Here is a 23,102-nt window from a genome sequence, read left to right on the forward strand (position 1 = left end):
TCACCCCTCATCCCCCATCCTCTTCAAGCTTTAGCCATACGAGTCAGTTGTCTATGCACAGTCCAGAATGTTCCTTCATTCTAGAGAGTTCTGTCTCTGTCCTGGGTCTGTCAGATGCCAGCACAAAAGTTGCTTCTCTAACTAGCTGACACTCCTATCTTTCACAAGTCATATTCCTTCTCTTCAAAAATGCTTAGCTAAGTAAATGCATAATCCGGTTAAAGGATAATTTTCCCCATCTGCCTTGCCTACAAGATTATAATGTTGTAAACGTGGGGAGGTACAGCTCCCAGTTTTACTCACCCTATTCCTTATAACAACCCAGTTCAGCTTCAACCCAAAGGAAGAGGAAGACAGTAAATACTGCCTTAATAAGTGAATGAACACAGATAGGGAGAGGTTAAAATGGCCAGTCTCAAAATGCTGCCTCCCAAGCCCCAGGCTGTTGACTAAACACACAGGGCCTCTTCTCTTATTTCTTCCTTTCCTCTTTCCCTTCCTTTCTTCTCTTCTTTTTTTCTTTCTTTTCAGTACATTTTAGCTGGGCTTTCTTTTCACGCACTATGACTCAGGCACGCCCCCACCCCGGGAAAAGTGAGAAGGACTTGAGAGGAAGAAGCCCAAGCGGCAGGGCGGCGCCCGCGGGCCGGAAGTGCGGGCGCGCGGCGGAAGTGGAGCGGGCGGAAGCGGCGGCCTGGCTGCCTGAGACAGAGGTGGGTAATGGCGCCGGCGCTACGGGTGAGCGCTCCAGGAGCCCGGGTATTTGCTCGCGGCCACCACGAGCCCTCCCTCCGCAGTGCGGCGTGCAGCAGGCTTCCATTGCAGTTAGCGGGGATTTAATTAAACCGGGAGCTATAAATCCCTGAGCCACTGGGGGGAGATTGTAAACGCGCGCCTGGTGTGGTGCTCTGGGAACTGAATAAATGATGGAAGGGAAAATACAGCTTTTCGAAGAAAGAAAAAAAAAGCTCAACTCATACTTCTTCCAGTGATTCACAGATGCCCCTGTCCCGGGTTTAATTGAACCCTATGAAGTGGCAATATCACACTTGACAGCCTGCTGAGTTGACTGCCTTTTTAAATAAATGTTTTTGAGTAGCCATGTTGACCTTTAATTGGGGTGAAAAGGTTGAAAAGTGCAGGAGGGAACATTGGGAGTGCTGGGCCTCTCCGGCCCGGCTGTCTGGACCCAGCCTTTGCTTTATTGGGTAGAAGCAGCCCTCTGGGCCTGCAGACAATAAAAGAGTAAATCAGACTTCACAGTTCTCAGCAAGTATTTAGCCCTGTCATTCACCCCTGACAAAACCAACTAAAACAATTTTTAATAAGTCCAAGAGTAAAAAAGTCTCTAACAGTTGTCACTAACGAGAATAGGTATCTGATTATCTCTAAGGCTGTCTTTAAGTAGGTTTTTGCCTGGCTAATTTTTATCCTTATTCTTATTAATCATGTATATGTAAAAGTGTATTTTAGTGCTCTTAAACCAACGAACCCAAAGCTTTTCAGTTCCTTAAACTCAGGGATGCTGCTTAGAATATGTTATATCCCAAAAGTAGTACCTTTTGATTGAAATACCGGAATGAGCAAGATGAAGTTACAGTATATAACAGGTTTGTTGGAAGCACCTCTCCACCATGTAGGGGAGGAAAGGAGAGAGAAAAACTTGTAGAGAGGAGAGCAAGAGCCAGGAAACCAAAATATCTAGGTAATATAGTGAAGAGCCTCTGTGAGAGGAGAAGCCCCACCCCTGGGTAGGGAATTCAGGGTAGAGGGTATGTGCCACACCCTGTAGCACATAGGGACCCAGGGATGCCTGAAACCAAACACATTTCTCAACCTAAGATGGGCTTCTGTAACTACACATTGCCTTGGCTGACGAGTCACACTCCAGCTGTCTCCGTAGGGCACTGAACAAACTGAGATGGGCTGTTATTGGCCACTGTCATCTCGCTTAGTAATAAATTGTGCAGTTGCTTATAAAAATGCACATGATGCTCTCTACCAATATTTAGAGGTCTATGCATGAGGTATATGTAGATAAACATAGATAGCGAATAAAATACAAGAGAAACAGCCATGGTGGTGGTGGTGCTTGCCTCTAATCCCAGCACTGTGGTTTAGGCTGACAGATCTCAAGTTCCGGACCAGCCCTCAAGACATAGTCTGACCTTGTTTCAACAAACAAACTGCCAGCAGCAGAGGCATGGAAACAAGTCTGTCGTGGAAAACGCTGAGTTATTGTTTTGCTGGAATAAGGCAGAACTAATCACGGTTCTATGCGAGACGTTGAAACCCAATCCTGGGGGCCTGCTGTACTTGAGGAATTACCTGGGACCAGAAAGCTCTAGTTGTAAAATTTAAAATTTGTGGGGTACTTTAAACCGGCCCCAATTTTTCTTCCCTGTTTGCTGTGGTCCACTTGAGGCTACATGCCAGAAAAGGATCAGTAATATTTGTCTCTTTCTAGAAGAATATGCAGCTATGTAATTTTATTTAGACAGACTATTGGCAGGTGAGTAATATCAGTGGATATTTTTCTAACTTGGAGAGTTTATTGAGCTGTGTTTGTATTTTATCCTGCTTTCCTGGCTGTATTGTACTCAGAGGGACATTGCACTCAGAGGCACTATGGAGTGATGCCTTCAAAATAAGTTTGTTTTAATTAAGGTTTTTTTTTAAATTTCATATCTTGTATATATTCTAGCTAGCCAATTTACTTAGTTACTAATGCTCGTGCTTGGGACTTCAAATGTAGTAAAGCATTGAGGTGATATGGTGTGAAATAGTGCAGGCTTATTCCTTATTATAAATCTAATCTTTTTGCACCACTTTACTCAGGGAATATATATCAGAAGAAACCCAAAGCCAGCTGGACTAGTTCCTGAGTGAGATTTTCTTCCTATTTGCCATTGTTTTGAAGGGGATACCTTCTGGATCAGGTATGTGTGGTTATACAGGTAGCAGGGTGGAGTGAGCTTCTGCAACTCTTTCCTTTTTATGTCTAGCTAATTCTAGGGACAAAACCATTCAGAGGAAATACGTAAAGAGAAAAGTTGTGGCTAGTTAACATAGATATGTAATTTCCACATCCCTAACCCCATTGCTGTACAGGTAGGCACAGGGATCTGGAAACCTAAAGATGTTACTCTCTTCTTTTTCTAGTTTTTATGCCAGAGTTAACTTCCTAGGGATGTCTGCTGTTTTTAGAAAGTACCGGTCTTTGGCTCCTGATTCTAGAGGCTGGAAGATGCAAATATATTGATTCTGAAGTATTGGCAAGTGTCCGCTGGCTATGGCCCATCACTCTAGGAAACTAGGAAGGGAACTGACCATGTGCAGAAAGGCATGACATTAATCCTTTCCCCACCCACTCTTTTATTTGCCATAAATTTCCATGACCAAATATCTTCTAGGTTCCACTTCTTAAAGGTTCTGTCACCTTGCTGTTGCCATACTGGGGATGGAACTTCCAACAGTTGGACTTGCTCAGAGTGTCTCCTACACACAGAAGCAGTAATGTCCAGTAATGGCTGTTTTACTTTATTAGTCTTCCTCACTGTGCTGTTGTGTTGGCAGTCTTTCCTCCTCCCCAGGTTCCTTAAGGGCAGGGACACTGTCATAATCACTTACGTTTCTAATACCTGACACACTGCATACACTCAGTTCATGCTATAGATTTGAAAGGCAGTATCCCTGGAGGAAGGCTACACCTATTAAAAAAACATGAAAACATCTCCAGGGAAGCAGCAGAGAGGACAGAAGAAGAACAAGAGTCACCTTCCAGGGTGTGGCTAAGTATAGTTAGAAGTAATGTGTTGACTAACAGCTTGAACCAGGGAAGGGTATGTTTGAAAATCCACAGATTGTTGCCAGACTGCCTTCTAAGCAGATTCACCTGGAGAATTTATTGTGTTGAGTTGAATACGCAGGCTGAAAGGCCCAACAGCTCCCTACACTCCTTCCAGACTTAGCATGCTCAACCCTTTACCGAAGTATCCGTCGAACAGATTTTTAAAGAATTGTCTGTGAAAGTATGCTGAATTACTAATTTACCCCAGCTACCAACATCTTGGTTTGATCTTGTCTCAAGTCATGTTACTATTTTAAACTAAATTGCTCAAATAACAGTGAAGAAAATCCAGAGGCTTTTGTTTGTTTTGGGTTTTTTTGGTTTGGTTTTTTTCTTTTCTTCCCTCTCTTTTACTAACAAGATGCCAGTGGAGTTCAAAGTTTACAGCTTTTAAACACACACACACACATTAATATATTGACTTATAGTAATATGTTATAACATAATTTTATATGTAACTTATAACAATGTATATAAATTTAGATGTGTATATATCAGGACAGTGGTAGGCTATATGCTGCTTCCTTCTGCTAGCTTGATTGCATCCAAACACAGAATGTCACAGCTATAAACAAATAAGTGTCCTCTTATTGTTCCAGGACTTTCTCATTCTAATAATGAAATAATTGGAAATCAGGTGTTAGTTCAGTCAGGAAGAAAGGACATGACATTGAATTATTTAATTTTTACTTAATATATATATGGTTTTGGTAAGCTAAGAGAGTGAACACTATTACATTACTTAATAGAAAGGCAGCTGAGGTCATCTGAAGTATATGCATGGAAAAAGAGGTCTTCGTGTCAAATAGAAACTAAGTGAATCTTGTTAGATTTAGAGATCAGAGCCCTGTTTATACTGAGAATTTTATATCTGAAACTTTGTCCTTCTTTCTTCTCATAAACCTTAAAATAGCCTTAAAGAAAACATGTAAGCATATGCCCTGTTCAAAGAAAAAATTAGGAATAAACAAAAAACATAATATATAAAAGAATTAAACATTTCAAAGTATCAAAATATTATATTAATAGCTGTGAATGAACAAAATAAGACTCAGATTGTAGAATCTCACACAACTTAGAGTTGTCTGGGCCTGGTCACATAGTAGTTTTCAATGTTCACACTAGACTCTGTGTTGAACAGGCTTATGACTTATTGATGATATTAATGAATTATTGGATTTGCAACAAAATGCCTTGCAGGCCTTGGGCACTCATCTTTGGAAAGATAAATTGGAAATGAATAGAATATTAGTGATAAATGGAAGACATTTGAAATTGTAAACTTGTTTTTAGCAATGGAACTGGTATTACTATCCCAGCATAATGTAACTAAAATGTTTTTAATGAAATCGTCCTCTTTCTGAGTCAGTATTAAATATCAGAGGAACTAGTTCATGTTGGCTAAGAAGGATAATGTCGAAAAGAATCCAAATAGTTCTGTATGCACTTTGTTCCCACTCCTCGAACTCGATGGCTTTGCCCTCAGTCTTAATGCTATCCTTATGGGTGGATGGAATTTTCAAATTGGTTTTTAAACTCTGTAAAACCCTTATGTCTCGTATAAGCTAACCACATTATATAGGTTTCCTTGCTTTCAAGAATGGGTTTGAAGCCATTATGTCATAATCGAAGTGAACATTGTTGCACACTCTGAATGAAGTCTGGCTCTTGGCCAGTTGCTGAGTCAGTATCTTTGGGGTTGAAGAAAAAGGAGGAAGGAAGCACGTGCAGACCCCATTGTGTTCATTGGTCCAGGATTCCCTCTGGACCGCTAGATACTATGAGGCATGCACTGTGCAGTACATGAGTTTTCTTGATTCACATTGTTTTCTTTTTCTCAGCTGAATGTTTTCGTAGAAACCTTTCCTTGACATTACCACATGAACCAGTCCCATTACTGAGTAGACTCCTCTGAAGTAATGATCTGGAAGGAGCTACTACTACATTCTAAAGACTCTAAAATACTCTTGTGTGCACTGAAGAGTCTTCCTGCTGCACATCTGTCAGCTTACCACAGGCCAAAGCAAAGGCAGAGGTGCTTCTGCATGTGGGGAGGAATGCCAAGATGAGGAGGCTATGTCATTTAAAACAACATTTTAAGTATGTCTAATAGTATGTCTGACTCCTATGATTAAACAGTTTCCAGATGAGTGCCCGGCCACTCTGATGTCAGCTCCCCCACTTCCCAGCTCAGTGCTTTCAGAAACCACTGCTAATGCATGAGAGAAAACTATTGACAGTAGGCATGTGTATTCACACTTGTGCATGGATCTCAGAGGGAATCCCGGTCGTCTCTACAGAGCTGTATATTCTCGGCTTCCAAAGATAGAAACTTGTTCATGGCCTTGTGCAGGCATGTGCCAATCCTATGCTATTTCTTCAGTATGGGATTGCCCTTTCCTGGGTCACAAGGACAGATAAGTCCTAAACCCTATGAGCATGCTTCTCTTGAGTCTCTGGAAAATGAGAAGCCAGACCAAGTAGTTGGCAAAACTAAGGCTCAAAGAGATGAAGAGTCTTAGACCTTGTTAGTAGCAGTTGCATTCACTTTGGGATCTCTGTTTGTGAAATCCTCACCAGAAAAGGCATTCAGCAGCTCACACATGCAGAGCTCCAATGTAAATTCTACATGAAGATGAACTTTTAGCAACGAAAGAACAATTATACTTCTTATGCTTACTTCCTCTAACTGATAAGTTTGAGTGTGAATTGTGCCTATTTAAAGCATTTTGCTCTCTCCAGCAACCTTACTCAGAACTGCTTGGGACAAGTTTTGTCTATAAAGATGATCAATAATTCCAAGTTAATATTTTTCTCAGGGGCCTTCTGTTCTGGTATACTTGGTTTGACGAAGTCACTGGTATTACAATAATGACTACTTTTCCATCCATAAGAATCAGGACAAGTGCAGAGAAAGGGCCACTGGAAAGGGATTATCCTTTGTTTAAAACCTGTCAGTGGAAAAATGATTCCTGAAAAGCTCAGAGCGGGCGTCCTGGTTTGTGATTTTTTTTGAAAATTTCTGAGTGAATTAAACCATGACCTCTTACCAAAGTGTGTGCTGTCCAGTGGTGCATAGACACAGTGCTGTGGAGTTTAAGTAGTGTCCCCAGTCTGAAATGTTGAGCTGTTCCTGAAGTATTTTTCAATCCTGTAGTTTCTCACTTCTGAAACCACTGTTGCTTAGGTTGTAAGTCTTCTGTCTGGGGCCAATAAAAGCAAAGTGCCAGTAAAAAAGGTCATTGCCATTATTTATAAAATGCCTTTTAGAAGTATCCTATAGCCAATAATTAAGGTTTGATTCTCTATTCTGTGAAGTTATATGACTTTTAAAAGTTATTGTTCCCTAAGACAACTTTTTGTCTCCACTCTTTTCTTCCCATTAACTATCTCTGTCTATAGCAAAAATATCTTTTAAGTTCTTAAATTCGGAAGGAACTGGTCAAGGTTGCATTTTAATAGCAGACATTGGTCATAGGGGTAATGCCTTTGGAGCACATCAGATACATATCTTCTGGTTCACGGATGTCATTTCACTGTCCCGTTCTAGAGAAGCCCTCATCACTGCTGGGCAATGGACTGCTGCTCATCTGGAAACACCCTTTCCCACTGGCTTCTATGGTGACACACTCTCTGCCTTTCTTCCTGCCTCCCCAGTTGTGCTGCCTGCCCTGGCTTCTCCCCACCCAGTCACTACAAATTGGGTTCCCTCAAAGATCTGCCTTCTGCCCTCCTTTTCTATTCTCCTGAGATTATCTCATCTAGGCCCATAGCTGCAGATGCAACCTTTATACCAACAACGCTAATCTAGTTCTGGCTCTTCGTGTGAGTACCAAAGCTCTTTATGTTATGTTGATGTGCACTTGAGTCTCGGCAAACAAATTAATCTTCCAAAATATTGGAAACAAAACATTGTTCAAACCCATCAGTGGTTCTGAGGATGTACATGACAAACCACACATGACTTGACAACTGTAAAAAATTCCCTAAAGTCCCATCCTGGTTCCTCCTCCCAGCTAATTTCCCACTATTCTTTATCTCTTTGCTCAGTACATATTTTTCCCATCATCAAGTATCCAACTCAAGACCTGGAGTGCTTCCTATTTTGTCTATAGATCCCTAAATCCTAAATGATTTGCAGTCCTTCTCTCGTGCCACCATCTCCAATCATAGCCCACAGTGCTCTTCTTTCCCCTTGTCTGGCAGTATTTTGTACGCCCCTATTGTTATACTTCGTGTCTTCCTTATTTACCTGTCTGTGCATGTAAATATTCTGACCATATTTTTAGCTCTTCATGAATGAGGATCATCTCTTATTTACTTTCTTTGGGAAGTAGGGTAGGGTCCAGACAAGGTTACTCTATGTGACCTTGGCTGTCCTGGGACTCACTCTGTAGACCAGCCTAGCTTCGAACTCACAGAGATCCACCTACCTCTGCCTCTCAGTCTTGGGATTATCTTATTTACTTTCAACCATTTCTTTCCTTGCCACTACAGAACTAATGAGTAAATGATCATTGGTTTTTTAATATTACAAAGCATGATATAACCTTCATCTCAATTAAGAATCACCCTTCTAAGCTTGGCATGGTGGTGCACACCTGTAATCCCAGCACTCAGGAGGCGCAGACAGATGGATCTCTGTGAGTTCAAGGCCAGCCTGGTCTACAAAGTGAGCCCAGGACAGCCAAAGCTACACAGAGAAACCCTGTCTCAGAAAAAAATTAGAAGGGGTGTTCATGTATTAAATGGTTCATGTATTAAAATATAATTTTAATAAAATTGTAATTTTAGTGTGTAAACAAGTCCTGAATTTCAAACAGCTAAAGAACATTTTCAAAAAGTCTTGCAAACTGATTATGTGTAAATGCAATTGAATGTGGCACCAGTGGAGTCTGAACACAGAAGTAGAGATATCCAGATCTCTACTCCACAATCTTTGGGGAGCCAAGGAAGCTTTGAGTGAATATATATACAGCAGATGAATTTCTGAATGAATGCATGTTGTTCACATAGCACAATCATGTCAAAAATGAATGCCCCAAAACCATGGGAACTTGGCAAGCAAATCAGCAGGTCAAAGTGCTCATCAGAGTGAAGCTGAGCATGCTGCTGTGTGCAGTGGCCCACAAGTAGATGCCAGGACCATTGCTATAACATCTCGTCTGATTTGATGCCACCTTCTTAGTTCCCCAGGCCAGGTACCATGACTGTGGGGCTGGGGTACTGGAATAGCACCTAAGATTCCACCCACAGTAGTAAATTAAGGTCTCGCCTTCTGCGCTCCATAGTCTTCTTTAACCCCTTAGAACTAGCACCTCAGAGTATCTGTTTGCTGAGAAGTTTAGGATTATCCCTGTGTAGTGCCTTTCCTCATCACTTCCAGCTGCCCTAGGGCTCTTCCCCACCCCCCCCCCACACCCCCTCTCCTGTTCTTATACCCAAGATCTTAAGTTATGTTCCCATTTGTTCAGAAGGGAGTGAGGTTCAAATACAGCTGTTTGCAAACTCACAGAGGAGTTCCAAAGAAGCATCACATGTCCCTATTTCCCTGTGTTAGGTAGGACCCAGTGACCTGAGCCATCGCCTTAGCAACCTCACCTGATTGCATAACTTCAGCACCCTAAGGTACGGGGGTTTGTTCCCAAAAGAAGGGTGTGTGTTTCTTTTCTTTTAGGTAAAAATAGGAATGTTATACCTAGACGGTAATGCATATGAAGTGGATCATTTAACTTCTCACATGGCACAAATGACTACACAGAAGCCTTGAGCTCTCTTTATAGAACACAGGTTCAGCAAGAGCTATGATAATAGTGTTTGGTTAATGTCAGCTCAGCATTAAATTTACATTACGCATTACGGTCTTGTGCAGAAGCTCCAACATTATCTGTTAATCACCAAGGCGGTACCTGGGCTTATAGAGACTTCTTGATTTTGCACATGAACTAACACTGCAGCTTGCTGATGAATGATTATGTGAGCTTAGAGCTTTGGTGTGCCAAAGGACTCTTTGTATGAATAAAATTCTGGTCAGTGAAGGTCAGTTTCTCTACTCGAGCGAGAACAATGTTGTTTCCCTCCTAATCAGATGCACACAGTGCTTGAAAGATCCAGGAGGCCCACATAAGTGATGTGCAGCCACAGCCCAGGCTGCTCATCATGCTGAAATGAATAATCCTTAATAAAGGCTCAAACAACCATAGCATCTTCCTGTACTATAATCAGTTGCTTTCATGGTGTGCCCTTCAGTGCTTCTCGGGAAATGCTATAAAGTTAAGTTATCTTCTCTATCTTGCTTCAAGGAAGGCAAATTGGTCCAATCAGTCCTCCCCGCATGTTGTATTTGATTCTGCCGTAAAGACCAATGACGTCTCCCTTAGTTGTGCAGGAAGGCCAGTGTCCCTTTCTCTTTCATGGTATCCACACCTCGGAGTAGCACTGGACTGGGAACAGCAGGAGTCACCGTCTTTATTGTTAGGCTTCAGAATTTTCTAAGCATATCCTAAATCCAGTTTTATGCTTTTTCTACTTTCTTCCAGTCTGACAAAGGTGACCCAATTGTGCCGCTTTGATATTATGAGTGCAGTTCTTTGTGTTCCTGTCCCAGAGACACATAACAAAATACAAAGGATAAAATTGTGTCTGTCCATATAATAGCAATACTTATTTAATGACTCAATTTCAAAACAATGTTGTCAGGAAGGCCTAGTGGTACAGGTTTCTCAGAAGACCAAGGCAGAAGGAGTGCAGCTTCGTGGCCAACCTGGACGACAGAGTGAGTTCAAGGACATCCTGGACTATTTCGTGAGACTCTTAGAGCTTTTGCCCCAGCATTCATGGGTCCCTAGGTTCAGTTCCAATACAGGGAGTTGAGGAAATTTTGTCAGCTCACAATTGGGAGCTAATAGGCAGAGACCACTTTTCAGCATGTTTTTTATAGTTCTATGATAGGGTTCAAAAATAATCGAACTAATGAAAATGTCACATTGATAGAGTAGCCCACATAAAGATTTTTACTTCAAGAAGACATAATTTGGTGAATGTGACTTTGACAGCAGTGGTGATAGGGTTTACAGAGTTAGTAAAATGATCTCAGAAGAGTATTAAAGTGTTCCCATTGGAATATATCATTTTTCATTTAATTTTTACAACCATAAGTGAACTTCAAGAATTAAGAAATTTTTAGCCTTAATATCTGTCTAGGTGAAGAATAAGGAGCTTTTTCTTTATATCAGACTCTAATATAAATTTATAACATAGTACTGTGAAGAAAATAAGTTAATTGAACAATATAGTAAAAATGCATATACCTTAGGCCATTAAAATATGCAAGTTATAAAACTGCATAGCACTGATGCCTTTCTTAGTAAATAAATGTGCCAGGTTTAAGTAATTAAAAATATGTGAGAAAGTAGACACAGAGAGTAGAAAACAGCCATAGCTGTAAGCAGAGAGGCTGTTGCATCACCGAGGACTTTGCTTAGCTCTGTCACTTTGAACAGATATTCCAGGGAATCTGGAATGAATGGCAGCTCTGTTTGCTATGACAGGCTTTATTTGTCTTGGGTGCAGCCAAGACCACATGCTGTGTTTTGTCATGTTGGAAATTCTGAAGCCATTTTCTATTGTGGATGTGAAATTTTTTTAAAGCCTTAACACCTCAGTCTCAAGTCAGCTAGTAATAAGTTTTCCTTTCCTTTCCAGACAAACATCAATAAATCTTGTGTCCCTCCACCAGAAGCATGTAGCTGCGGTTCACCATCCTGGTTATAGTCTTGGTACACTGCTACAGAAGGCCTCTTCTTCTCATTTTCAAGGACTGTATCTCTACTATTTATAAAGCTAAATTTTTACGTTTACATCTCCTCCATAAATAGTATAACTTTTTAAATACCATCTTATTTTACAAGACAGAGTCCTTCCAAATCCAATGATTCAGAAATGTCTACCTACCTATTATATGTCAGGCCAGTTGCCTCTGCCTAGTAATGTGGGGTGAATAAATACCTGTCTTTAACATTCAGTTTGCCTGTTCATTCACATCCTATGTAGGCAAAGCTGTATCTTCAGCTATATTCATCTTTTGGAGTTGTTGATTCTGGTGAATTCACAGAAATTGGGGATGCCACAGCTTAGCACTTAGTTGAGAGACTCTCAGAATGGTGTAGCATTGTTTACACTCATCTTCCAAAGTAATTCTAAATAGCAGCTTCCTGCAGAGTTCATATTACGTTCCTTCTTCTTGGATCGCCAGGTCAGTTAGTCAGAGGGAAATCTGTATAGACGGGGAAGGAGAGGAAAGAGTCTTGCTTTCATGGATCAGTGTCTGGGCTGTTTGTCCTGTGGTCGCTTTTGCAGTTTGATAGGGGTTGGTAGTTTCTTCTGAAGTCCTATCCTTCTGCCAGAAGTAAGTTTAAGGCTAATTTACACCGGGAAGCCTAGGAGCCAGAGAAGAGTAGCACTTAATAAAGCCATATTCTGTGAAGTAGAGCACAGGGCATTTGAAATGGTGGTAATACCTACTATAGTACCTCAGCCCAAAGTCAGTAGACACTCTGATGAGCAGTAACGTTTAGAGACAGGCCTAAAGAATGGCTGCTGTCCACATTGAGTAATTGAGCAGAGGTGAGATTAGAGTAGGAGGGAAAGGTCGCTCTAGTATTTTAACACTAAGCAAATATTTAAGTACCTATTAAGTGCACATTGTTTGTGTATGCTGAAAAGTCCTGGTGTGAACAGTACCTGTTCTTTAAGAGCTAACCTGTAGAAGAAGGGGCATACATTTTAAGTAGTAAGGGACATCCTGAAATAGAAACACATTTACTAAGGTTGTGCATTAGGTTGGTTCACAACAATTCTGTGAATATAAAGAATGGGGAGTTACAGGCTGGCCAGCATTAGTGAGGTGGCAGAAGACTCGTCAAGGAGATGATCTGAGTCCTAGGGCAAACTGAGGAGAAGCTATGTGTACTTCATGTGGAGAAAGAAAGCAAGTGCAGTGCTTCTGGTCAAGAAGTGGTCTCTGGGTGTTGAAGGACTAGCTGGAGAATTTTCACAGGAGGAGAGAGTGGTAGATAGAGTTGGAGAGGTAAAGTAAAATTAAGAAGTAGTGATCCCAGGAAAGTTCATTTTGGGAATAGTGGTAAGTGGTAAAGGTAACTATATGTGTGTGTTTTAGAAGTGAAATTGTAACATTTATAGACAAAGCTGAAAGCTCAGTGGAATAGCTGGGAATAATAGTCTTAGTCAAGCAGAGCAGGAGAATGAGGAAGCTTCAAAGCCCAGTGTTTGACGTGCTGCTATTAAACTGTTCCTTCTGGAATCTCTCCAATAAAAACACTGGTATGTTTGTGTGTGAAGCTCTTGAAAACCATGGCACTATCCTTTTACTTCTTAAGGTGTTGAAAAGACTTTTTCCCTGACAAGTTAACTCAGGCTGGTTCTCACTTACAGTTTGTCTACTTGCATCTTTGAGTGCCTCCATCTCTTTTGGTGTAGGACAGAGATGTCTTACACTGTCAGGAGTACCTTAAAAAAAAAAAAACTATGGAAGGTAGTATTGGGTGCTTGCCAATAAGAGTAAACTGTCCTTATGACTAAAAACCATCTCAGGACATCTCCAGTTTTCATCAGGATCTTAGCAACATGTGCACTTGAAATTTAATTTCATATTCAAATTAACAAACTCATGAAATTGGTTTACAAAAACCAAGTGATTAGGTATAAAACTAATCCATAAATAGGGTTTGGGTTTTTGAGGGGTTTTGTTGTTGTTGTTGTTGTTGTTGTTGTTGTTTTGTTTTGTTTTGTTTTAGTTCTAAGTTCTGTTTTATCTGGAGTACAGTGAATTTATTGTGGACACTTGCCAATCATCTGGGCCTCTCTAACACTCCTGGACTCCAAGATACAATTCTGAAGCTTTCAGATCCAATCATAAGCTTGCAAGTTACTGCTTGTATTCTAAGGATCACAGTTGATGGTGCATTAAGTTTATTGGCTTATTTTTCTTTTGGCAGAATTAAAATGCGCTGGTTTCAAGGAAATAGCCTGCAGATTGCCAAATCCTCCTTTGGACTCTTGCGAAATCTCTCTGCCTCTAACACAGCTCTGCCTGTGCTGACCTTATTCACAAAGGTACTGAGTGGAAAACTAAAATTACAACTTAAAAAATAAAGTATTATCATAGTTGGGTGAAAAATATTTTTCACACACATACACACATACACACATACACACACACACACACACACATACACACACACACACACACACACACACACACACAAAAAGGGGTCAAATCTGTAAAGAAAAGCAGTGGGAAACTTCTTCAGACCTGTTCTTCAGCTTTTCCTCCCCAGACATCTCACTGTTTCTTAATTATTGAGGGTACACTAATATATATATAATGGTCATTTGCCCCTACATTTAAAAAAGAACTATAGATTATAGATAGGATGGTTAAAATTGTGCTATTTAGAAATAAGTCAGTTCTTGCTATTTGTGGTAGTTATATCCTAAAAATACCGTAAACATTGAATGAGCAAACACTACACCTAGGAAAAGTACTGACCTGAGCCCCTGGGCACAGTATTTTTGTGAACCAACTAAATGCATAACCTTTGTTTATGTGTGTTTCTGTTTAGTGACGTCTTATTCAGTACATATTATTTAGTCATTAGCATTTTGCTCCTGGCCAACAACACTACCAACTCATGCCTAAATGAAGCTTGTCTAGCATTTGTATTTTTTCCATGAGGCACAACACAGCTTTCTTTTAGCACCATGCTTAGGAGCTGTTTTTTGGTTTTTTGTTGTTGGTTTTTTTTTTTTTAATCACCAACAAAAAACACAACAGGAAATAAAAGGCCACAACCCCTACAGTAGCACCCATGGGACCATTCATATAGATACTAACTTATATTTACAGTAGGGAAGCTAAAACAAGGAGGCAAAGCATTAGCATTGGACCCTACTTTAGAAATGTAAGGTCAACTGGCAGCTCAGGCTTGTTATAGCTTCGTGCTTAAGCCTGTTTGTGAGGGACTGTAAAAGTGCTTTCAGTATTGTCTGGGGGTTTCTAAACTTCATTATGTAGGCAAATCCACAAGTAAAGAACCAATGAATTATGAAAACCAAGTATACTTGCTTTCTTATCCCTGGCACTACTGTTAAGCCACAGGGGTAGTGTGTGTGTTTGTGTGTGTGTGTGAGTATGTGTGTACACCTTTTCGTATGTATGTGGGCACAAGTGTATGCAGGTGCATATGGAGGGCTGAGATTGATAGCAGGAGTCTTCCCTCAATCACCCCCCACCTTATTCTTTGAAGCAGGGTCTTTCAGTTGACTCTGCCTTAGAAGCGTTGGACTTCCAGGTGAGCCAGCACACCCACCCAGTGTTTGCAGAGGTTCTAGGGATCTGACTCCAGTCCCCAGGCTTGCACTGCAACTGCTTTAACCACTGAGCCTTGGTTTGAAAATTTTAAAGAGTTTTTCACCATGTAAATTTGTAGTCCAATCATCAATAATGTCTTTTTGCTAATTAACATCACTTTGTGATGTTACTTTTTAAACATAGCAATTAAAACAAAAAGTCTTTTTGATAGATTTTTCAGATTTTAGCCATTTGACAATTTAAATTCTGATAGTTACCTGATAACAAAGTCTGCCAGTTGACAGTTGCAGTGGTCTACACCTGTGTCCCCCAGCACTTGAGAATCAGAGTGAGGCAGTAGGATTGCAGCAGATTCAGTACAGGCCTAGGCTACATAGCAAGTACCAAGCCAGCCAGGGCTACATAGCAAGACCTTATCTGAACCCTCCCACTCCCCACCCCCAAATGCAATGTTAAAGTAGTTTTTTAAAATGAACTTCTTATTGAGAATATTTCACTTAAATTGCTTTTTATATCAATATATATGGTACTGTTGGAATTTATAGAACCAAAAATATTCCCAATATTCATTCATCTTAATATATTGAACTTTGTGAAGTACATAATAAGATATAAGTAGTGTGCAGTCCAGTAAAAGAAGTAAAAATACCAACAACTTGTCCTTTGTCTATGACAAGTAGAATGCACTTTCCAGATTGAGTTTAAAACAAAAGGTTTTCTGGGTTCTTTTGGTTCCAGGGAGTACTTGATTCAGGATATGAGGTTACTGAATTTTCAGCTTTGTATCTTCTGGGTTAAGTTCATCTTCATATTGGCTCTTCTTGTGTATGACTGCAGCAAAACCCAGATCTCACATATCTATAGAAATGTCAACAGCAGGCTCATGGCTAATCATGGCTCTGGTTGGCTCACCTCTGAGCCAATCATAGGTAAAGGAGATAAGTTGGCCTGATGGCTTGAACCTGTGTTAAGTCCTCCTTTCTTGTTTAGAGATGGAATTATCCACATGACAAGAGTAGTTCCTATGGAACAAAACTATAGAATTCTTAGTACCAGAAAGGACGGGTGGATGTTAGCAAACAGTTCAAGAACAGAAGAGTAACAAGTGCCATGGAGAATCCTCAGCAAGGCCAGCCTGACCACAGGCCTTACTTACCCTTCCCAGAGTATGATGAGCCTCTTCACAAATACATGCTGGCTATTTGCATTAGTAACTTTTACAGACTTCCTGACTTTTGAAAGCAAAATGCCTATACTATACTCTACTCAAGCCTGCACTATAAAAGCAAACTCTAAAAACGTACACTTGGTACATCTGCACTTAGTACATTGTGTGGCTTTTTCTTTTAAGCTCTTATGTTGACTTTGACACTTTCTCAGAAAATTTTAGCATGATTGTCTTAAAGTAACAAGCCACCCATCATTTGTTTATTGTTAATGTTAATAGCAATTTGATGAACTGAATCCGGCCACACACATTAAAAAAAATCTAGAAATATGCAAGCCCTTATTTCAAAAACAGCTGTGAGTTAAGCTGAAGAAAAGCCTGGTCTTTTACATAATAGCTTATCTCTTCCCATATATTAAAAAGCAGCTTTTATACAAGCAACAGTAATGCTGAGTCTATTTTCAGCTCATATAAGAAAACCTATGGCTAGACTTTTAGGCACAGTGGCTAAGAGACCTTTAAAGCTGCAAGTCTGTGTTCTCCCACCTTCCTTACATGGCAGTAGAGGGGTACAGATAGCAGTGGGTCCTAGCATTTGCCTGTACTTCAGGTAGAACATTAATCCATTGTGGATACCTTCTGTAATACTGAAACAGAAAAAACACTGTGAGGTGCTGCAGTCACTCCTTGTCTCTCTTCCCTGATAGAATCCTTCCTCTGGACTGATTAGGAAAACCAGGCAGATGAAGTTCAGTACTATCCAGTCACAAAAGAATTAAGCCATTTAGGTCACCAAGGTGCTCCTCACTTAAAAGGACAGAGCCCTTAGCTAGGTAGACAGGTCAGGGGAAAGTCAGGAGCATGTAATATGCACACATACACACATGCCAGTAGCTGTATGCACACCTGTGAGGACAATACAAACAACCAGAAAGTGCAGAGAGCCAACTATCATGGAATAGTAGCTATGAGATTCTGTGGTTATGTTTTGTATAACCTAGTAGAAAACGATCCTTCAAGTGTAACATGCTTCTGGTGTGTGCTTGGTTTTTTTCTTGGGTGGGGGAGGGCGTTGTTATACCAAATATCTGACTTTAGGTTTAACATATTCTGTTCTTCCTGTAGGATCTGTGCCCGCTTTGTGATGAAGCCAAAGAAGTACTCAAGCCTTATAAAGACAGGGTAACTTTCATGTATACAGCCGGGGTGGGTATAGTTTACTATATAAAAAGTGTCTGCTTGGAGCCTTTCTTTAGGAAAAGTGATTTAATGATTTTCATGTAGATCTTGCTTCTATTCCTCGGGGAGTCTAGTACTGACTTCCATGGAACTCATTACCTGAATACCACTGGATCTTTTTTCTTGCTCTGACCCGTACTATGATTCAGAGGTAACAATCAGGTAGAGTGTTCATGCTCGCTTCAAACCTTGGTCCCATTGCTTTTATCTTCTTTTGTAACTTCCATGATGTATTTTCCTCTAGCAAACCATTGTAGCCAGACTGTTCTTACACCAAGACACTTATGTCCTGATCCCTAGGCAACTTCCCAGCTGGGACAGGTTTTGTTTCACCAGGATTGGAGCAGAGCCCTGTAGCTGAGTGGAACCGGTGTAACTGAAAAGTCCGACTTTGTAAATGTTGGCCATTGGATGACTGTGGGCCTATGACAAACAGGAGAAAACCTGTCAGCCCTAGAAAGTCTGGGGCCAGCATATCATTGCATTGTTCCATAGTCTATAGAGTAGAGTGCTTTAACCTATCCTTGTCTTAGTTTATTTTACAGGAGGTGGACATCACACTTCCAGAAAATTCCACTTGGTATGAAAGGTATAAATTTGACATCCCTGTCTTCCATCTGAATGGCCAGTTTCTGATGATGCATCAAGTAAACACCTCAAAGCTTGAAAAACAGCTTCTGAAACTTGAGCAGCAGGTGCTGGAGACAAACTGATAAGTCAAGATTTCACCCTCTCTGTCATAAGGCATCTGTCTGCCTGAGGGTATGACCAGGGTCTCGGTTTCCTTGTCACTTTCACGGTTCCCTAAGGATGGTATCACATAAATTGATAAATTGATGGGTGCAAGTACTCATATGAGGACAGTACATTTACAGCATTCTTTACGAAATGAAGAGGAAGACGTTGTAGGGAGGGGGAGCTATTGGGAGGAGGGGGTCTCACATTGGAGGGAGGGGGAGCCGTTGGGAGGAGGGGGTCTCACATTGTAGGGAGGGGGAGCCGTTGGGAGGAGGGGGTCCCACATTGTAGGGAGGGGGAGCCGTTGGGAGGAGGGGGTCCCACATTGTAGGGAGGGGGAGCTGTTGGGAGGAGGGGGTCTCACATTGTAGGGAGGGGGAGCTGTTGGGAGGAGGGGGTCTCACATTGTAGGGAGGGGGAGCCGTTGGGAGGAGGGGTCTCACATTGTAGGGAGGGGGAGCCGTTGGGAGGAGGGGTCTCACATTGTAGGGAGGGGGAGCCGTTGGGAGGAGGGGTTCTCACATTGGAGGGAGGGGGAGCTGTTGGGAGGAGGGGGTCCCACATTGTAGGGAGGGGGAGCTGTTGGGAGGAGGGGGTCTCACATTGGAGGGAGGGGGAGCTGTTGGGAGGAGGGGGTCTCACATTGTAGGGAGGGGGAGCTGTTGGGAGGAGGGGGTCTCACATTGGAGGGAGGGGGAGCTGTTGGGAGGAGGGGGTCTCACATTGGAGGGAGGGGGAGCTGTTGGGAGGAGGGGGTCTCACATTGTAGGGAGGGGGAGCCGTTGGGAGGAGGGGTTCTCACATTGGAGGGAGGGGGAGCTGTTGGGAGGAGGGGGTCTCACATTGGAGGGAGGGGGAGCTGTTGGGAGGAGGGGGTCTCACATTGTAGGGAGGGGGAGCCGTTGGGAGGAGGGGTTCTCACATTGGAGGGAGGGGGAGCTGTTGGGAGGAGGGGGTCTCACATTGTAGGGAGGGGGAGCCGTTGGGAGGAGGGGTTCTCACATTGGAGGGAGGGGGAGCTGTTGGGAGGAGGGGGTCTCACATTGGAGGGAGGGGGAGCTGTTGGGAGGAGGGGGTCTCATTGAGCTGATTTTTTTTCACTTTTGTGTGACTGTAGAGTACCTGCACTAAGCCACCCTGGAACCCAGCTTCAGTGGAGTAAACGCTCTTCCACTCACGAAAGTGGAATGCAAATTGTTAATAGCTGCACATAGTCAGCAAAGGGAGGTGTTAATGAATACATCTGCATGCAGCCTGTTTCAGTAGAATTTAATAATACCTGCTTAGAATTAGCGTTCACTTTTGTTGAGTAGACCAGAATAATTATCCGAGCCAAAAAGGCTTCACTTCAGAAAGAGAAAAGAGACTTAAACCTCTGGAATATATTATAAAAGACTCAGCTGTACATGTAATGTTGAGGACTGCTTGAGTTATCATCACTTAAGGCAATACAACTAATTGTAAGATGGTAACTTTGTCAAATTTTTGTATCTTGGGAAAATTTATTTTAATCATAATTGAACATAATATGTACCATATAAACATAAAGTGCTATTTTATATAAAGTATTAAAGATGTGATTTTTGTACCCTTATTTACATTATGTCAGACTTGGCAAACATCAGAATGGATTCACTTAGAAACAAAACTGCCTTTTCCCTTACATTACATCCCTATGAAATTCTTTGGTGAACTGTTTGGATATCATGAGCTACTAGATCTGTAAGTGCTCAGTGTGGTTTAGTCTTAGAATTATAGAATATTGTAGCACACCAACCTTAGACATTGTCCTTACATACATGAGGAAGAATGTAAAGTCCAGGGATGGAAGGACTTAGTCCATGGTCACCCAGCCACTCAGCGCTGGGTCAGGTCTTGCCCAGAGCACTGGCATTTCTAATGTTCTCTGGACTTCTGTAGTGGTTCAAATACAGCAACTCCAGCCTCTGTGGGTTCAACACAAAGTAAGTCCTCTAACGTCACCATTAAAAACAAAACAAAACAAAAGCCTTATAGGGGCTGGAGAGATGTCTCAGTGGTGAAGAGCACTTGTTGCTCTTCCAGAGGACCCAGGTTCATTTCCCAGAACTCACAGCCCTACACAGCACATAACCAACCATACCCCAGCTCCAGAGTTTCCAATAGACACAGACATGGTGCATATCCATGTATGCAAGTTAAACATTCATGTACATAGAGTAAAATAAGTCTAAAAATTACTATTTAAAAAGCCTTATAATTGAACAGCAGTGTTCATAATTTGTACATGGGGATACTGTATTCATTGAGCCCTGTGGTAGACAGACTAGAATGACACCAGTGTCCTCGCTCTTATATAATTCCCTCCCTTATGAGTGTGGGTAGAGATGTTTTTGGTATAGCTATGTTATATTAAATGACAAAGTGGAGGGTTATCTTGAGTGTTCTTACTCTAATTAGATGAGCCACTGAAAAGCTTCAGAGAAGTCAGAGAGGTCGTTTCTAGCTAGCCTGGAAGCAAGAAAATATCTGTCATATGAATTGCCTGTTTGGAGCCACATAGCAAGAAACTGGGGGAAGTCTCTAGGAAGTAAATAGTTCTTGGGACAACAGCCAGGAGGAAAATGGAGCCATTAGTCATAACTTCAAGGAAGTAGTTCTGCCAGTGAACAGTGAGCTCAAAGAATCCCTAGCCCTAAGTGAAACCCACTGCCCTAGATAGTACCTCAGCGTCAGCTTAGTGAGTCTCTGAGTAGTATCCAAATACTCCAAGCCAGACCCCAACAGTAGGGTTGGACATACAGCCTGGAATGTGGCTCCTCTGAAGCAATATTCTGCTTAGTATTACTGTATTACCATGTGTCATGGTGTCTAGGAAGTGCAGAGGCAAAAGGTTAAATAGTACTTTGTCAGTATAGTTTCAACAGAGGGCTTTTTTTTTTTTCAAAAAAAAAAGTCTACAATGTGGCTCAGTGCAGCAGTACATGCTTTTACTTCCAGCATTCAGGAGGCAAAAGCAGGCAAATCTCTGAGTTCAAAGCCAGCCTCTACATAGTGAGCTCCAAGACAGCCAGAGCTATAAAATAAGATCCTTTGTCAAAAAAAAAATCTTACTTATAAGATGCTTAAACTAATATATTGGCTAAGACATTTTAAAAAACAATAATGTCCAGAAAACTATTGGGTCACATCAAAGATTGCAGAAGATTCAGGGGAGGATATTGAAAGGGTTTGAAAAAAAAAAGTTAAGAAAGATAGGCTTTCACTTAGTTCCTACCAAAATTAGTGTATGGAGTCATCTGCTAGCAAGAGAGAAGGCTGTCAGTGAGAGTATCAGAGAGCTGGATGTAGTCCCAAGTAAGAACACAGTAGTCTATTTCTTTGGCAATTATCTGAGAGATGGGCAAGCATCTTTGCTGTCATGAAGGAAGCTACAATTTTGTTTGTCCAGAGAAATTGTGTGTGTGTGTGTGTGTGTGTGTGTCTGTCTGTCTGTCTGTCTGTCTGTCTGTCTGTGTCTTCCCTGACCAAGTGTGGGCCAAGCATTAAAGAGGGCTGGTATAAGATACCTTCAGAATAAAATTAGTTATATATTTTTACTATGTATTATTTTATTATTATATATTATAGCATATATAAGCTCACTATAGCTATCCCATATTCTAAACATTGATTACACAGGCCTAGTGTTTTTTACTTATAAATTTCAACAACTTTACTTTTCATTTGAGAGAGGCATGGTTATATGATAAAGATTCCTGGAAATCTTCCACAATCCTTCTGGTCCCATTAGCTGATAAAGAGAAAACATATACCTAGAAATGTGGTATCTAAAAAGTGGCTTGATTATGCCACTGTTGACAAGTATCAGAATGTTTCTCACAGTCATTTTCCTGTGGTGTTTGTAGCAGCAGGCCCTGTCTGAAATTATGTTTCCAGGATTATTTGTTCTTACTAAAGATTTATACCATAAGCTCAATATCTACCTCCAAAGTGATGTAGCTCTCCCTTTTCTCTCTTTAACTAATACTTTAAGAAGGATCAGAAGGAACATTGAGTTTGGGTCTTCTGTTGCTGCTCTCAAATACTCGTGCGATCTGTTCCTTAGAGATGCCACGCTGTAATGTCATAAGAATTTACTGGAATACATACTGTTTGGACAGTTCATTTGAGAAAACAGCATTCACTCAAAGGAGGATTTTGGTTTAATAACCTAACAACTTTATGGGCATCTACAACAGAAATCACAATACAGCATGCTATTACAAGCCATGGGAAGCAGATACTGCCAGCCTCTCACAGTGGCCTGGCTTCCTTCTCTTTCATTCTGTCCAGGCTCCCATCTCCCCTGCTCATATACTGTATCTCCTGCTGCAAAGCTGCAGCCTGCCCATGCCCACAATCTTTTCTGAGGTTTCTATTCAGCAGTACAATGCTCTGAGCGGCTTACAGCCAACTCCCTTCAGCTTCTCTATTTTGAAATTCCAATAGAAACTTTATTCCTATTTTTCAAACTGCCACCCAGATTGTAAGGTGGTTGGCTGAAACTATGAGAGAAGTCACCTTTGAGACAGAGCCCAGTTGGTTGTGGTGACCAAGGTCATGTGTCATGCAGATCATGATCATAGTCCCTGTCCATGCATCAAAGAATGGAACAGGGCAGCAATAGCATAATAACTAGTATTCATGCAAAACAGTTAAGAGTATGTCATTATACTCATCAGAAGTCAAGAGGG

General features: G+C 41.3%; 1 protein-coding gene across 7 annotated transcripts; it reads left to right on the top strand.

Moving 5' to 3' along the window:
• The first annotated feature begins 619 nt into the window (after nt 1–619).
• Nucleotides 620–19,967, top strand: LOC311596332 (glutaredoxin-like protein C5orf63 homolog). Of its 7 annotated transcripts, none has more exons than XM_084779603.1 (7): nt 620–713; nt 2,122–2,512; nt 2,839–2,885; nt 13,867–13,984; nt 17,536–17,592; nt 18,183–18,344; nt 19,505–19,967. In XM_084779603.1, exons 4-7 carry the CDS (start codon nt 13,874–13,876, stop codon nt 19,547–19,549), a joined length of 375 nt encoding a protein of 124 aa, XP_084635729.1. In that variant the 5' UTR covers nt 620–713; nt 2,122–2,512; nt 2,839–2,885; nt 13,867–13,873; the 3' UTR covers nt 19,550–19,967. The 7 variants fall into 7 exon arrangements, with proteins under 7 accessions (XP_084635729.1, XP_084635728.1, XP_084635726.1 ...); XM_084779602.1 differs by lacking the exon at nt 2,122–2,512 and adding an exon at nt 9,411–9,478 and having other exon boundaries at nt 625–713; nt 2,839–2,939; XM_084779601.1 differs by lacking the exon at nt 620–713 and having other exon boundaries at nt 2,142–2,201; nt 2,468–2,512; nt 2,839–2,939.
• Nucleotides 19,968–23,102: the final 3,135 nt, after the last annotated feature.

The sequence above is a fragment of the Acomys minous genome (genome assembly GCF_964271855.1).
Source record: "Acomys minous genome assembly, chromosome: 4".
NCBI classification, from domain to species: Eukaryota; Metazoa; Chordata; class Mammalia; order Rodentia; family Muridae; genus Acomys; species Acomys minous.

Coding starts and splice junctions, on each gene's coding strand:
- LOC311596332 (XM_084779603.1), top strand. CDS start 13,874: ATGCGCTGGTTTCAAGGAAATAGCCTGCAGATTGCCAAATCCTCCTTT. Junction 13,985..17,535: donor TGCTGACCTTATTCACAAAG/GTACTGAGTGGA, acceptor TTCTTCCTGTAG/GATCTGTGCCCGCTTTGTGA. Junction 17,593..18,182: donor TCAAGCCTTATAAAGACAGG/GTAACTTTCATG, acceptor TCCTTGTCTTAG/TTTATTTTACAGGAGGTGGA.